The 16579-nt window shown below is 39.3% G+C and overlaps 1 protein-coding gene across 3 annotated transcripts in view; it reads left to right on the forward strand.

Moving 5' to 3' along the window:
• LOC141573941 (trafficking protein particle complex subunit 9-like) overlaps window positions 1–16579 on the forward strand; it is a 184253-nt gene that overhangs the window by 33364 nt on the left and 134310 nt on the right. For all 3 annotated transcript variants that reach the window (XR_012500440.1, XR_012500441.1, XM_074346849.1), the window contains exons 6-7: window positions 71–295; window positions 6982–7105. Coding sequence is in view for 1 of the 3 variants with exons in the window: in XM_074346849.1 (XP_074202950.1) it covers window positions 7080–7105 (26 nt within the window). In the remaining 2 variants the exon portion in view is untranslated. The remainder of the gene's footprint in view (window positions 1–70; window positions 296–6981; window positions 7106–16579) is intronic.

The following is a 16579-nucleotide window of genomic DNA, read 5'->3' on the forward strand; positions in this document are numbered from 1 at the left end:
CTTTTAAAGTAACAAAGAAACAAGACAGAAAAGGCAGAGGATGGTTTCTGTTCTTCCTTTCTGCTTGCAGGTGCCCTCACCTCCAGCAGCATCCATCCAGACGCCGGAACTGACACTGGCCGTGCTCAGAACTGCCTCAGCCCTGAAGACACAACTGACAAATAGAAGGGGGCCACGCCCTGTTACAGCAGGTGCTCTCACTTTGTGGATCCTTATGTAACTGAGCGGTGTTAATCAGGATTGCCCGTTCCACATTGTGTGGCGCTGCTGCGGTGTCTCCTAGTTACTTGTTTCTGTAAGTATTCATGTATTATTCCCCACTGCGTGGTACTACACGTCTAAAAATGCTTTTTTTCAGATGAAAAATAATGTGCATTTAATATAATATGTCTGAAAAAAGGGGCAAAAGAGTCTATCCTGGTCCCGCTACTCAGAGATAATAATTAACAATTTAACATTTATTTTCTGTTCTTTTCGTCAGTGTGTATCATCTCTGTCATAAAAACCAGTGAGCAATGTGTCCCTGTTTACTGTTTGGAGACCTCCATTTTCCATTCGGCTTATTACATGTTTTTCTACAATATTCTATCTCCCCTGGCATGATTTTTAAAGACCAGTGTAGCATTCTGTCTTATGGAGGCATCGTCCATTTTACTTCGGACTTAAATAAACTTTTAAATTCCAAGTATACTTAACTGAAATACTGAAAAGAGAACTGTGGTGGTACAGGAAGGCCCCTAACTCCCTTCCCATTATTTCCTGAGAGTAAAAGCTGTTGAAAATTTGGTATATATATTTCATGACCTTTATGCCTATGAGATACATATATATACACATATGAGAAATCAATGTATAGGTGTGTGTATATATGCTTTATTTAAAAATGAGACCATACTATATGTTTTTCTGCAGCTCGCTTTATTCACTCAGGGGTATATCATGGACGTCCTCCCACTCCAGACTCACCCGGCCCTTTCAGATAGATTGGAGGGGTCTCCTGATGTGCGGGTGTCGTCTCTTGTCCACGGACACATTTGGTGGGAGAGTGCTGTGGACAAGGCCCTGGACCACGGCGAAACGCCGGCTCCCTCAGCGCCCACAGCTCGCCTTGATTTACCGCATCATTGTCTTGATGGTGGACAGTTAAGTTTTCTCCATTTTCCACTGTCAGAAAGTATGTTTGAGTTGCATCCTTCTTGTACAGACATTCCTGTGATCTTGTATGTGTATTCCTTTAGTTAAGGCTTCTGGAAATTTAGTCCCTGGATGTGACATTTACATTCATCACAGACTCCTTTCAAGTGACTAGAAATTCCTTCTCCATTGGGGAATGAAAAAATGCACAATTACTTATGTAACCAATTCTCTATCGCTGGATATGATTTCACTTCAGTTTTTCTTCCCACCTTTGTAAACAGTGTTGTGTAAATGCCCTGATGGGTACATCTTTTTGGACTGATTTTTTTTTTTCCTAAAGGAAACGATTCCTAGAAGTGGAGTTGAGTCAGTGTGTATGTACGTTTTTCAGAGCTTACAAATCCATTGATATGTCATCCTCTGAAAAAGTCGCTCATGATTTGTTCTCCCACAGATGGACACTAGCTAGAATATCTTAAAAATATTTGCCAATATGATAAGCAAAGTGCTTTTTCATTGTTTTAGTTTGCATTTGATGACCAGTGAAGTTTTGAGCATTTTTCACTCATTAGCCATTTGACTTTTTTAAAAAGAATGATTCCTTTTGTTCTTTGCCCACATTTAAGTGAGGGAGCTTCTTGTTGCTTTGTGACAGCTTTTTGTATGTTATGAAAATTAACTTCGTGAATTCATCAACATGTATCACAGAGCTTTTTCTTGTCATTTCTTTCCTTTCATTTTGTTCAGGAAGTTTTTTGATTTTTGTTGTGGCTCAAACTATTCTTAGGATAGTAAATGTCTTCCTTATGGGTTTTATCTTTGACATTATTCTTAGAAATACTCTCTTATAATGGAATAAATCTCTTCTGTAGGTTTTTTTTAATCTCTAAGATGGAGATTATAATAGTACATGTTATAGTGAGGAGAAGTTGAGTTAATAAGAGCAAAGAGTTGTATTTGCTGTTACTAGTACTTTTTAATATTTACATCACTATCTGCAATTTATCTTGTGGTCATTATGACAGGAATGGAATATATTCTTTCCAGGTGATTCTCTGTCCTAGGACAATTATCAAATTCATAATTTTCTCTTTGATTTGAAATCCCACCTGTACAAAATACTTACATACACTAGAGTCTCTTTTTGAGCTCATGGTTCCCTTCTGTCAATCTCCTTTCCTTACTCCAGCACCATATCTTACATATTGTAAAAATTTATTTAATCACTGGCAGTCTGATTTTTTTGATTCTTTTCTTCCATCCCAAATTTTCTTGTCAAGTATTATGACTTTATTATTCCTGAAGAATTCCAAAATATTTTGTTCAAGTTAAAAAAAATCAGATTGGAATTTTCATGGGATTTTTTAGTAAGTTTTGAATTATTCTTAGGAGAACTTACATCTTTACAAAACTGCTTTTCTCCATGCAATATGTTTATGTCTCTACATTCATACCTCTTACTTTAACCCTCAGTACAGTCCTGAAGTTTGTCCATTTAGAATATGGGCATTATTTTTGAATTTATTCCAGATTATTGTTTATGTTTTTGTTAATTTTGTAAGTGAGAATTTTTTGCTATTATATTTTTAAATGCTTAAAACTGACATTTAGAAAGGAAGATTCGGTTTGTCAATACTCACTTTGTAACTTGTCATTTAAAATTGTAAGTATTAAGTACTTGTTCCAGAATCCTTTCTTTTCTGTTTTTAAAAATTTGTTTCCAAGATTCTCAAAATGTTCATAGCTAAGTAGTATAGGTGGGGACACAGATGGAGAGAGGTTGTGTGTCTCACATACAAACTGTGAGCATTTTCATGGCTGCCTTTAGGCTGGAGAAGCTGCAGAAGAGCCCAGGTTAGACCAAGGGTGGCTTTGTATGCACTTGAAAGCCAGCTTTCCTGCCTGTATGGTTAAGCCTGGTGGGCGTGGCAGGTAGATGATCAAGGTCTGATCAAGGTCATTGGCTACACAGATCGCTGTGTCTGTGAGAACTGGAGACCATTACCATGGGAAATGCTTGGCGCCAGGAACACTGTAGGGGAGCTGGGGAGCCTGTGTGTTAAGGATTTTCCAGCCCTGGGAGTGGGAAGGTGAGACTCTGCATTCAGATCTGAGTTTGATTTCATCCTCTCTTGTTTACTGGTCCTCTGAATTTTGTCAAGTTATCTACCCGCTTTGAACTCCTGTTTTCTTGTCTCTCAAAACAGGAGAATTACAGCCTGCTGCTAGAGTGTTTGATCAGGGTAAATGATTTGTGTCTATAAGATGCCACGTACAGTCACAATCTCAGTGAGAAATGGGCTGTCGCCTCTTCTTCTGCAACTCAGTGCTCCATAAGACATCGGGGGAAAGCCAGTCCCTAATTTGTATGTGATGCAATGAGGAACAAAATTAACGTCTTGCCTTTCCCTAGCAGTATTCTTACTTCTTTGCTTCATTTACCTCTTTCCTCCTTTACTCTCCCCTTTCACCTCCTCCACCAAAAGAGACTGAGTCTGTCTCAGAACACTACATTCAAATTACTTTAAATGTTGGCTCATCCCCATGAAATTACAGTGAAATTAGAAATAATCTGTACACGTCCCAGACATGATTATATTTGATTTACACACACACACACACACACACACACACACACACACACACACACACACACACACTATCAGGCTACCTCCCATTTGCTGAGGGAGAAGGACCACTTTTTCTGAGTTTTCATTCACAGAGAGTGAGAGCAAAGTCTCTTAAGCAGAAATTCGCCTGGCTTCTTGCTAGGTTTTTAAAATTGGATTTCTGCTTTGTGTCCACAGAAATAGTCTCCTATTAGAAGAGGGGAAGTGGAGACATAGATATTCTGCTGAGATATTGGTGTCATCATATTTGAGTTGGAAAGGACTTACGACAGCATAGATTCGTAACTTTTTATGGGTGAGAATCCATGATAGTGTAACTTGGACAAGAACCCGGGTCTTCTGTCTTCATGTCCACACGGATGAAGAGGCAACTGGGTGGGGGATGGCAGGGATCCTTGCTTGAGTTCCGGGGTCTTGCTAGTTTCCATTGTTCAGCTGCCTTTAGTTTATGTCCATGTGGCCTCTCATGGGAAGGTCACTCTATCCTGATAGATTGAGTTTCTAATCAGCAAAACGGTCTGGACCCACTCATGGTTCCCAGAGATTTTCTGCTGACCTGCTGACACTTTATATACATGAGACCTAAGAAACTGCTGGATATAAAATCCTTATTGTTATCATTTGCCCTCGAGTTCCACAGGAATGGGGTGCTATCTCAGGCTGTCTAAGGCCAGCTCTGAACAAAGATAGGGTGATAGGCTGTGCAGCTGGACACTCCCCAGTCGAATGGGATTTCCACCTTAGTTTTTAGAATCAGGCAGATTAGTTCAAATCTTACCTTTACCAGTTATTAGCTTTGTGACCTTGAGGAAGAAACTTTACTTTTTTGGGGACAAATTTTCTTTATCTGTAAATAAGTTCAGTATTTATTTTAGGGTTTTTGTTTTAGAATTGAATGAGCTAATTCCCTCATTTATTCCTAAAATATTGATCACATGGTTCTATGCTGGTGACTTAGTGGTTGATTACTAAGGGACTCAGTAGTGAGAATGTGGGTGAGGCTCCCTGCATAATAGAGCTTATATTCCATGATATGCTTGTAAAAGACTGGATTGCAGTGGATTTTTAGTAAATGTCCATTCCTTTCCTAATCCCCATTGATTGTGTATATATCTTTATACTAATATATGAACAATTTTTTATTGCAATTTAAGTCTTTTTGTAGTATTTAAAGTATGTAGCTATAACAAAAATACGTGAAATAAAATGATTTGACTTTTATTTTCTTTTCAATAAGCAAAACAAAATAAAATAGAAAAGAAAATAAAAAGTTTTGAAGGAGTAGAAATAATTTTATTTCCGTGGAATCGACTCCCTATGTTAGGTTTTTCGGTTGTGTTCTTAAACAGCATATAAAATTGACAGGTTTTGACTTCAGTGTTGATAGCTGGGTGAGTATAGTTTCTTTTTGTGGTTGTCTTTGATGAATTATTTGCACTAGATCATAAATAATGTGCATGTTACATATTGGAAACGAGGAAACAGTGGAGACATACTACCTCCAAAGCAGTCATTTTGTTACCGAGTCCAAACTCATTCTGCTCACCAAATGACAGGCCAATAAACTGGGAGATGAGGTGTTGGAGCGAGGAATAGTGACTTTATTTGCAAAGCTGGCAGACCCAGAAGATGGCAGACTGATGTCCTGGAGAACCATCTTCCCCAAGTCAGAATTGAGTCTCCTTTTATACTAAAAAGGGGCCGGGCTGCAGTTGGTTGTTGGAAACTTCTTGTTGTATGAATTGCTTGTCCTTTGAATCCGCTGTTCTTGCAGCTGTCCATGTGGATCAAATCATGTTGCCCCTGTAAAACCTCCAAAAATAAAACAAAGTTATTCTCTATTTTGCAACTTGCCATCTCTACATAAGTGCAGATTAGTTAGCATCCTTCAAGATCACTGCCAGGAGAACAGGCTGTCCTGGATATTTCAGTCTAAAGGCAACTTTCTTTTACAAATGGTGCAGAGATAGCAAGTCTGAGCCTAGAAAACAGGGCACAGGGTTAAAGCCAAAGGAACAGACCTAACATGGGGTCAAAATTGTTCTTTTCTATTACAATTCCCTTTTCCGCTTCATAGATAATTTTAGTAAGAAACATGAGCAATTTTGTATTTTTGCTTCTTAATAACCGATAAGTGGGCCAACTATATTTTTGTGAGCAGGGATGCTGTGCGGGCATAGGGGTCACAGCAAACTCTTGTTGGGGGTGGCCGACCCTGGAACATGTCTGATGCCCCGTGAGTGTTGGTGAGGGTCCCCCTAGCCAGTGGCTCTCTTCAGGAGCCAGCATATGGGCATTGATATCTGGAGACCTCATTTTCGGCTGCAGGAAATTTTTTAGATACTGCGATTGAAAAATCACTCCAGCTGGGGATAATTAGGGAAAAAAAGGAAAAGGAAAAGGGTTTGGAGTAGAGTAGAAGAGAAGGACATCAGATCACGGAGCCTGAGTGCTTGGCAGCGGGGCTTCGGGGGAGAGGGGAACAGACGTGGGGAGGGGTCTGGCCTCGGAACCAGCTCCTGCACCTGTCCCCGTGCCCAAGCCACATAGCTTTTAGTTGGGCCACCTCTCTGGGCTGGATGTCACCCTGGGCAGAACCTTGAGAATCGAAGGTAAGGGGTGGGCAGCACTCACCTAGGGGTCACTGTGGATTTCGGTCAAGTCCACAGTGCCTTTACTGGTCATGTGTCTTCACTTGTCCTTTATCTCAGGATCTGAGGAGGAGGAGAAAGGAACTCAGGTAGAGATCCAGGAAGATATCCGACTGTGTTAGGAGAGGACAGACACAGTGACACGGGGAGCGAGGACACTTGCAGCAAAGTAAAATTACTTCACAACTATTGCTTCAGAGTTGCAGGTGTGAGAGAGCCTTAGCCTGTCTCAGAGTGCAGGGGACAAGTGGAAAGGAATGGCAAAATTTCCACTGAAAATTGAAATTTTGTTAAATAGCCTGCTACTATTGCTTGTATCACTTGAATGAATGCAGGCATATTTCTGTGGGCATTTATAGGTTCACTCAAACCCACCAGCCCCTCTTGCCCCCATCGGGGATGGGATTTCTCAAACACAGTGCCCCTCCTGCTTCGGTGGGCCACGCTGCGTGTCCTCGCCTGGGGCCGGGCTGCTGCAGGGCACTGATTCCCCGAGGCGCGCCCTGGGAGACACGACAGGAATATCTCTGCTCTCGACTGAGGGCCTCCTTTTCCCCCTGCAGTGTAAGAATGCCGGTGACTGAGTTAGAAGCATGCTCTCAAGCTGTCCGTGTCCTTGCCATTCAGAAGCGGACCCTGGAAGCTTCCGAATTTCTCCAGAATGCGTTCTACATTCACCTTCGGCAGGTGAGGGTATGTCTTTACACAAGTGGAGGAATTACTGCCGTTTTTCTGGAACTTACTCACCACTAGTCCATCTGATTTTTCTGTGCTAGGATTCAGTATGGCCTGCTAAAATATCTGGAGTCAGATCTTGAAACACTGATGAAGAGGATCATTTATTTTATTTCTCTATATGATAGCCTTTTACTTCCAAAATTCAGAATTTTTGGTTCTTTCAGGAATTTTTGGGGGGTTGGCGAAACAACTTTGCTCTTACCATCTTTGAGACCTGTTGCTTTGTGCCTCTCACCTGTCTTCTGTCACTTGTGAGGCGATTCCATTTGTGACCCTGTCCGGGTTGTTCATGTTATAAAACCTATAGTCTGTTAAAGTACAGTCCCTTTTACTCCGAAGACATTCCACAAATACTACTAAAATCTGGGTGTGGTTTTAAGAAGACAGAATCATTAGAACATGTGCTTGCAGGTTGCTAGTGCAAAATCCCCAAATAAATAGTCTAGCTCAACATCTATAATCTTTCTAATCTACCTTGGATTTGTATGGATAAGTGAAGCACTTTGCTAAGAACTCAAGGCCAGGTTAGAATACAGGCTGGTGTAGCTCAGCAGGTCCTCCTGAGCCAGCGCTGTGCCAGAGGGTGGGGCAGAGGGGGAGAGGGCTGGGCCTTGGGGAAAGGAGAGGGCCAAGAAGATGGGAGGTCCTGCCGTTCCTGAGCTCAAAGTTTCATGGCAAACACCTTCAACAGTTGAAAAACTTGGAGTTTCTTCTAAGAACAGTAGGTTTGAAAAGAGTCATAAAAGCACGGGAGTGACAATATCCCATTTGTTTCTAGTATGGGAGAGCGGCTGTGGGGCCACTTGGGAGACTCGTGAGTCCAGGTGTGAAGTGTTGGTGGCTTCCACCTAAACGGTGGGACAGTCAGTGGGACAGGCACTGGGAAAAAATGAACAGACTTTAGGCATGTTTAGATGGTAAAAAGGAAAGGATGAATGATGTCTGTGAAGGTAGGATGGAGTAAGGCCCAGGTTTCTGGGTGGATTAATGAGGTAAGTGATGGTCCTGCTGTGCTCTGAGGAGGGAAAGCTGCAGAGGGAGCTCTGGGGGAAAACTGATGAGTTCAGCTGTGGGTAAAGTGAAAGGCTGTTCGATGCGTGGTCTGGGAGCTCAGGTGAGAGCCAGTAGCTAGTAGCGGGAGGGGAGAGAGACTGTCAAATCATTTTGTGAGCATATAAATAATTATGATTAATGATACACGTACGCCTCTACATTCTGGATTTAAAACCCATTAACATTTTGCTATATTGACTGCAGAGGTTCCTAAATTTTTTAACAGAAATAAAATAAGTAGAAACAAAATAGTGGAGTTAATGAACATCATAGAGCTGATGTGTGTCCTTGTATGTATTTTGATACCTCATCTGTTTATAACCATAATCTATAAAAAGTTAACTAGTTTAGCATAAGTGTTAAACAGAGGGACGTGACACACAGTGTTGGGGCTTGAAGCTGATCTTCTCAGGCAAATTATGTCACCTCTCTGTGCCTTAGTTCCATCTTCTGTGACTGCCCCCGGGCCCCTCATCACAGCTGATTTCCTAGACTAGATGTTGGGAGGGATGCTGCTGAAGGGAGTAAGAAGTGGCAACTGCTAGGGACACTGAAGAGAGACACAAAAAGTGATTAAAGCCGATAAACTCAGTACAAAAAAATACTCTCAAAAGAGAAAGAATCCCGCAGTGTTTTGAGCCACTTAGCGTATGGGAAACAAAACCACGTGGACCCAAAGCTCTTGAGCATGTGAATATTGTGGGTGGGAGGGTGTCATCAGAAAAGGGTTGAGAAAAGGCCTTTTGGTTTCCCTTGACGTTTCCAGTAAGGATGGGGAGCAGAAGAGAAAACCCCCTGCTTCACAGTGGAAGCTGCTGTTTTGTGCAAAACTGACCAAAGTTTGGAGACCAGTTATCAGCGGTGCTGGCAAATGAAGAGACTTCGGGATTGGGTGGGGCACTTGCTGCGACTTCCATGTGACCTGCTTACTGGGGGCTGTGAGGCGGGCATTAGGTTTGCAGGTTGACCCGGGCATAAACCCTGGCTCTGAGGCTGCTGGTCTGACTAGCAAACCTGGGCACCCGCAGTCCTAATGGGGCAGCTCGGGATATGGCCTGGGACACCTGCCATGCTGAGGGCGAAAAGAGGGCTTCCCTGAGGGGGTGTCCCTGCGTAGAGTGGAAACGTCCTCCTGCAGGGGAGGAAGAGCCTCTGAGCAGGGTGCTGGATGCACAGGCAAGACCACCCTGAGCACGGAGGGTTTGGGGAGCCGTAAGTCACACAGTGGCCCGAGCAGCCTTGTTCCTGAGAAACTAGAGGGAGAAGAGGCTGAAAAGGCAGACTAGGGTCAGACCCTGTGATGGGTTATGAGTGACAGTAAAGGACTGGTCCGGCAGGCTCGAGAGAACCCTGTGGTTGTCCCAGTGGGGGCGTCACACCGGAGGGTGTAGCTGGGTTACAGACTTTGCCACTTATTAGCTGTGTGACTTTGAGCAAGATCACCCCACCTCTCTCTATATATCTTCATCTGTAAAATGACACAGTGACAAGCTCGTGTCAGCAGAAGGCTTAGTTTAGCTCTGATCCTCTTTGTCCAGTATTGTCAGTGCTTCCCTGCAAGGTTCTGCATTGGCTGCTCTTACCCTCAGATGGGAGGGCGTAGAGGGACATTGTAGCACCTGACGGCAGGAAGGGGTTGCTTTAAAAACAGACATGTAGCCGCCTGCAGCTGCAGACCTGCAGGCAGTTTGATTGATGGTCCTGGAGAGGACTTTGGAGGCCTTAGCATCGTTTTAAGACTTGTTTTCCCTTGGGGGCAGCATTTGCCTTTGCAGATTAATGTTGAAGATTTGGGCTTCTTGCAAAGCTGTCTTCAGAGATGGTTATATACGTAACATATCGTATAAAATAAAATGCTTTTATTTAATGTGTGGGACTTTGCAGCCGTTGGGAACAGCTCTGTTGGCCTGGTCTCCACGGAGGACACTAGGGGTCAGCAGAGCGTGCGGGAGAGCAGGCAGCCCGCCATGCTGCTGCGGGGTGTTCTCCCCAGCACAGCACTGTGCTGAGTTGACTCTTCTCTGAGTTTGGTTGCCAGATGAGCAGACAGCAAATTAATGAGTTCTGGTGGGATTGTATAATGACAGGAAGAAAGAGGGTCCCGTAGTTTTTCTGGACTAGAACATGCTTTTGGTTCCTGATCCAGTGTGTTCCATTACAGAATTGATGAGTTGTGTCTATTCTGGGACTTGTTGACTGAAAGAAATGTGTATCCTGAAAGTTTAGATATATGCTTTATTTGGCGGGAAGACTCGAGGCGGGATGACAGCCTTCAAATCTGTCTGAGGGACTGCTCCCAAGAAGTAGGGGAGGAGCTAGGATTATATAGGAACTTTACAACAAAGACCAGGGAGTTGGAAGAATAAAAGATTGCTTGTTATCTAAAGAAATCCAGGCATCTCAAGTTCAAGAATTTAGTGATTTTCTTTGTATGGGAGGAAGTAAACATTTTGGCTCATTGAATTCATTCCTTTTACAAGCACCTAGTTATCTAGGGCCAGTATTCTGTCCTTTCATATTCTGAGTCCCCTCAGAGGGCACCATTCTGAGTGGCTGCCTAGGCTGAGCTATAGGCCTGTCCTCCCTGGGAGATGGTGGCAGCTGCTGATGACTTGGTTTCAGCACTCTTTGTTTACTGACATGGTTGCCGTATTTTCATTCACATTGTAGTATTTTCATTCACAGTGCTCCCCCTTGGTCCTAAATTCGACCAATATTTTGAGAGACATTTCATGACCAATTTTGTCCCAGGGTGCTATGAAGGCTCATTCCTAGTTCAGGTTGAAGAAATTTCTGACCTGACATTCAAGGTTTTAGGTGTTTTTATCAGGCCCTGTTGATACTAAAAGTTCTCTGGATGGCCTGTCTTACTAGTCTGTTATGATCCAGGAAATGTTTACCCTTTGTTGCTCATTCCCATACCTAGAATCACACTGTTATAATTATTTTATGCAGGGTTATAAATTTTATGTATTTCTTCAATATGATTTGCCATCATCAATCTTGTTGTAGGCCTAGCTACACTTTGGGAAATGTAAGAGAAAACAATCTTATAAAATAGACAGGATATAAGTAATACAGCTAGTAACGTTAATAAAGTCACGATTAAGAATTTAATAGTCAAGAAGTTATATTTTTGGGTTAAAATTTTTCTTGTTTTTCTGACTGAGTTTGAGTGATCTTACAAGAAAGTTCGTATTTATGGTCAGGCTTCGAGCAGGTATTAATTGGCCAGGTGAGGTCTCCCACCTTGTAAGATCAACAGTGGCCAAAACAGAACTATAATTTCCTTTTTAGAATAACGTTTCTGAGGGCTATCTAGTTAGAGCCTTGGAGTAGGGAAACCCACCAAGGTAACACAGAAGTATTAGACATAGGTAATTTACCATAAACTTAACAATTGGAGTAGTTCATAATCAAAGGTAGGAGAAATTATCAAAGTAATTGGTATACAGGCCTGGTCTGGTGTCTTGGGTCAGCTGTCTACCTCATATGTCGTCGTCTTCTCATCCTGGCCTGGTAGCTTTTTCTCCATTTGGGCATTGTTTTAAGGTGAGCAGTGCTCTATAGGCCAGTGCACTGCAGGGGCTCTTTCTGATTGGAAATGAATCAGAAAGTCAGTTTCCTTCAGCTTTGCTGTGTATGGTCTAGTTAAGAGTACCTGATAGAGTCCTTCCATTCATGTTGGAGACAGTTCTTTAAGTCATGCCTGTTCCAGTATGTATAATCCCCTGGCCGCAGGTCATGGGGCATTGGATCTTTACCCAAGGATATATTACTAAGCTTCAGAAAGAAACATACAGTGTCCTTTTAATAATTCAATTAAACTTTGCAGCAATGTAACATGACAGCAAGGAATGATCTGGGAAGTGTCTTACTAAATATAGACCTCAATTAACAAAACGAGAATTTAATATCCACTAAAATATAATCTTTTTCTCTCTAAAGTTCCCTCATTTTTATCAAATATAGTGAAATCAAGGTGAATTTGTTTACAAGTTAAGTCTGATTATTTGATCATATAGGCTCTTTTAAATTGGCTGTGTTGGAACTTTTAATAAGGACTTTTAAGCTAGAATGTTAATAAGGTTTGCTAAGGCCAGGAAAGCCCCGTCAAGGGCATGTCATAGATTTCTGCCTAACAGGTTTAGGTAAATTCTTTTCTTTTTGAAGTCCTTAAAATACATTGAGGTTCCTATACCTGTTAGGAGACGATCTTCCTAATTTATCTCATAGAGACACTGGGGACCTTAAAGATTTTAGTCTCTTGAGGGATCAGATAGAGAGAAAAGATAACTGTTCTAAGTCTGCTTACATAGGTATAATTTATCAAATTGACGTGAATCATAACTAGTTTAAAGAGAAGAGTTTCTTTATGTCTGGTAAACAGGTTAAAAGCCAGTAGTATTTCAGACAAAATCAAAAATTGTAACCATATTCATCAGTTTACTCAGTCCCACGTAACTAATTCTTTTAATCAGAGTTTTCATTAGACCTTTAAAATTTCTTACCCAGTTTATTTCAGTGCTATAGTTTGAAATTTATTAGAAATCAGTAAATCTCCTTGAAGAGAGAGTATTTTGCAAAATCATCAGAAGAAAACAATTACCTGCCTATAAGTGACAACAGAATTAACAGCATGGTTAAACAACATTACACTGTAATCTATAAAGAAACCTGGTCACAATAACCAGAATTATGACTGGTAACATTTCAGATATACCAGAATGTTAGGGAGTCCATATAATTTCTAGAATATCTATATTAATAATATTTTCTCATACAATATAACCTAGGAAGATTTATTATTCATTTGACAATACTTCCCATGTTAGTTAACATGCCAAATGAAACTTACTACTTTAAAATCTCTCTTTGAGATGTTTCAGGGACCCTTTGTAGCATCCCATAGTTAACTGGAGACTAAAAGAATTTTAATGAGAAATTGATATTTGGGGAGCTTGTTAAAAGTTTTCAAAACACTTGGTCAGATAAACGTATAGATCACTGTAAAGTAGTACTTACTCATTAAGAAGAAAATATTTCAAAGGTAAAGGCACAACAGATCACTTAAGTCGCATAAGAAGCTTTACAATTTGTTACTGAAGGTGGATTAATATTTTAAGAAAATTTTGTCCCCTTAACAGAGAGAAAACCAAATCTAGTCTTGTACCAGCTTACTTCTAAGATTCATTTACTTTGCCCAAATTGATTCTAAACTTAGCCAATTCTGACCACGTACAAAACTCTTTCCTCAGGGTTCCTCTTCCACAAGCCTTCCACAGCTTTCTATACTCGTATTAGTGTGTCCCTTATTTTTTCTTCCATTCAGAAGTAACTAGATTCAGGACAAAGTCACTATTTTTCATTAACAAAATATAATTCCATTCCTTATATTTTCCTTTACACATTTATCTTACCTTCCTAGGATACTGAGATCTTTCCCTTAATAATGGAGACTATTTCAGAGTGGCACCAAGCATTTATTAATATTTCTAAACACCTTTAGTTTCTCTGTAAGAGGAAGTCATATGTTAAGTAATTCATATTTCAATCTTATTTTATCTGAAAATGGTATAGCTATTAAATAAAATCCTATCATTTATCTTAATTTAGCACAAGTCTAGAATTTAGATACCAAACATTTAGAGATTATCTTAAGCATACATTTTAAATATATATTTTAAAAAATTTACCCAAAACTCTCATCTCATTTGCATTTAATTTACTTCAAATTTTATCACACCACATTACTATTATTTTTTTTTGACAAATCTGTAACAGATATAACAGGATCTTATTTGACTTTCATTAAACCTAGGTACAGTAAAGGTATTATACTTAATATTGATGACTTTAAAGATGTCTATATTAATTAGAACATACTTAAACTAAACAATACCAAGTGTTATCTTAATATTGAATATTTTCCAGTTCACGTGAACCTGAAGGTCAACTTAGTCAGTTTTTATTTTAAAAATACTTAATTTGTAAGCTATTACTTTTTACGTCAATTAAGCAGAGCTCTTTGACTTTGTTTTTTTTTTTTTTTTTTTTTTTTTAGCTGTAGAAATATCTCACGTCTATAATGTGTACTCAGGCTTATAAACAGACAAAAGCTAGAGATCTCATAGCTTCACTTTAAAACTTACTTATAAGATAGGTATAATAATAGTTGGAGTAAGCTGAATTTGCTTTCTCAAATCACTAAGGCTTACTATTTATGAAAAATACATTTAAGATTTCTTGACAAAGTCTGACGGACCCATCAGAGTTCTGAGTTCTAAAATGCCAAAAATTTCTTTGGCCTTAAGTTTTCTCTCATTGAGCTAATTAGGCTCAGTCCTAGGTCACTGTTTGCTGTATATACATTTCTGATCTGCAAGACAATGACAGACACTTCCAGTTCCCCAGAGAACTGCTCTGTCACGCAGGCCCAATTGTATCTCCTTATTTCGCTTTTTTGTATCAGTGAGAAGAGCTGTAAACAAAGAATTCCATGTTTTAAAACTTTAAGGTTCAATTTACCTTGTCTTCCAAAGCTTGCATAAGGCATTTAGTAAGGTCTCTTTTCCTTGAGTTATAAGTTAAACCCAGGGTAAACCTCTTATTATATTTTTCTATTAGCCACTGAATATTAGTTTTTAGTTTTACATTATATTGGACGGCTCATGTAACTCTATTGGTTTCCTTTATTTTGTTCAATTAATATTTTCTGAGGGACAGAAATGTGCCCAGCCTTGTAATACCAAGAAGGGGAAGCGTTTTTCCATTGAAACACATCTATACCACAACATAATTAAGCAAAAAGTTTATATAAAGCCCATTTAAACATACCAATTTTACAAACTTTTATCTCAAATTTATTAACTCTTATACTTTAATTTTAATATTTATTAAGTTTAATCAATAATTTTTATTTCTAGAAGGAATGCCAGAAGCCTTTTTCTTCTTTTCTTTTCTTTCTTTCTTTCTTTTTTTTTTTTCACTGAATCTAATTTTATAGAAAAGTCTCTGGGATCCCCATGTTTTAGCCAAAGAACTAAGGCCCTTCTCAAATTTTAATTTGATTAATTGGTCCGTTGCCCCAGTCATTGATCAAATATCACAGTCTACATATATTATATGTATCTATCCCTATAAATACATACATTTTAAACTGGGGCAAATAAAACGGACTTCTTTGAACTTTAATTTTGGGGGGCAGTAGGTGATCTTTTTGGCCATTTTTTTTTTTAACTTTACGTAGTGTAGTATCAAAACCTTGTCTCTAAATCCAATAATGTCCATTTTATTTATCTCATTCAAAATAACCATCAAAAAAATTTACCCATTTTGGATAATCCCCTTATCTATTTTTTTTTTTCTGTTAAGAAAAAAATCTTTCGACATTTTTACATTCTTTTTTCCAGTTACTCAACCTAATTAACATTAATTATTCTAAGATTTTATTAACATCTCTAAAACCATTAATGGGAAAGGAAAAACATAAATGTAGCTTTTTAAACCAGTTTTTTTAAAATAAGTTCTTAGATAAACCATTAGATATATTTTCTACCTTTAAACTTGATTTTAATAGGTACCAATAAAACGGCTGTTTATAATGAGAGCTCTTTCAACTTTCACCAATTTAAAAGTTTTCCAAATTAAGGGATCCATCATATGGCCATCAATTTATATATATATAGTGATTTTAAATGAATAAGATGAAGAGGCTTTTCCAAATGAGAGTAGGGGTGCTGCCTAAATAAAATTCAAAAGTTTACTCTCCAAAAGGTAAAGCAGTTCATGGTCCAGACTGATGCAACAAAGGTTAAGATGGCAAAATGCCTGAAAATTGGTACAAAGGATTGTTGAGAATCCCAATTTATTTGTGTGGCCACCATATGTACACAATACTTGTACCTTTTGCATGGCAGAGTCCAAATTTTCCATTAAAAACAAAAAGGAAACACATATATACATACATACACACACACACATAAAACACCCAGCGAAAGATAAAACGTTTATATTTCAAAGACACAGGAAGAGAAATCTAAGTTCCCCCTAAAAGTGTTTTGGTTTTTATAAGTCCAGAATTCCAAAAAATGTTTTTATCAGGCCTGGTTAGTTACTTTAAGAGTGAGATTATTTTTTAATTCCCAATTAAATTTGTAAGTTTTGTATGTATATAAACCTGGCTGGGGTATTAGTTGGAGGCTGGCAATCTGTCATTTCTTTATCTTTTTTTCCTTTTCTTTCTTCCTTTCTTTCTTTTTTTTTTTTTTTTGAAAGTTCTATTCCCCATTCTAAGGTAGGGTTGTCAGAATAAAATTGATAGTAGGTTTTCCCGCAGGGACAACTCTATGGCATGAAGTCTTTGCCTAT

Source organism: Camelus bactrianus, chromosome 18, assembly GCF_048773025.1.
Source record: "Camelus bactrianus isolate YW-2024 breed Bactrian camel chromosome 18, ASM4877302v1, whole genome shotgun sequence".
In the NCBI taxonomy this organism is placed as follows: Eukaryota; Metazoa; Chordata; class Mammalia; order Artiodactyla; family Camelidae; genus Camelus; species Camelus bactrianus.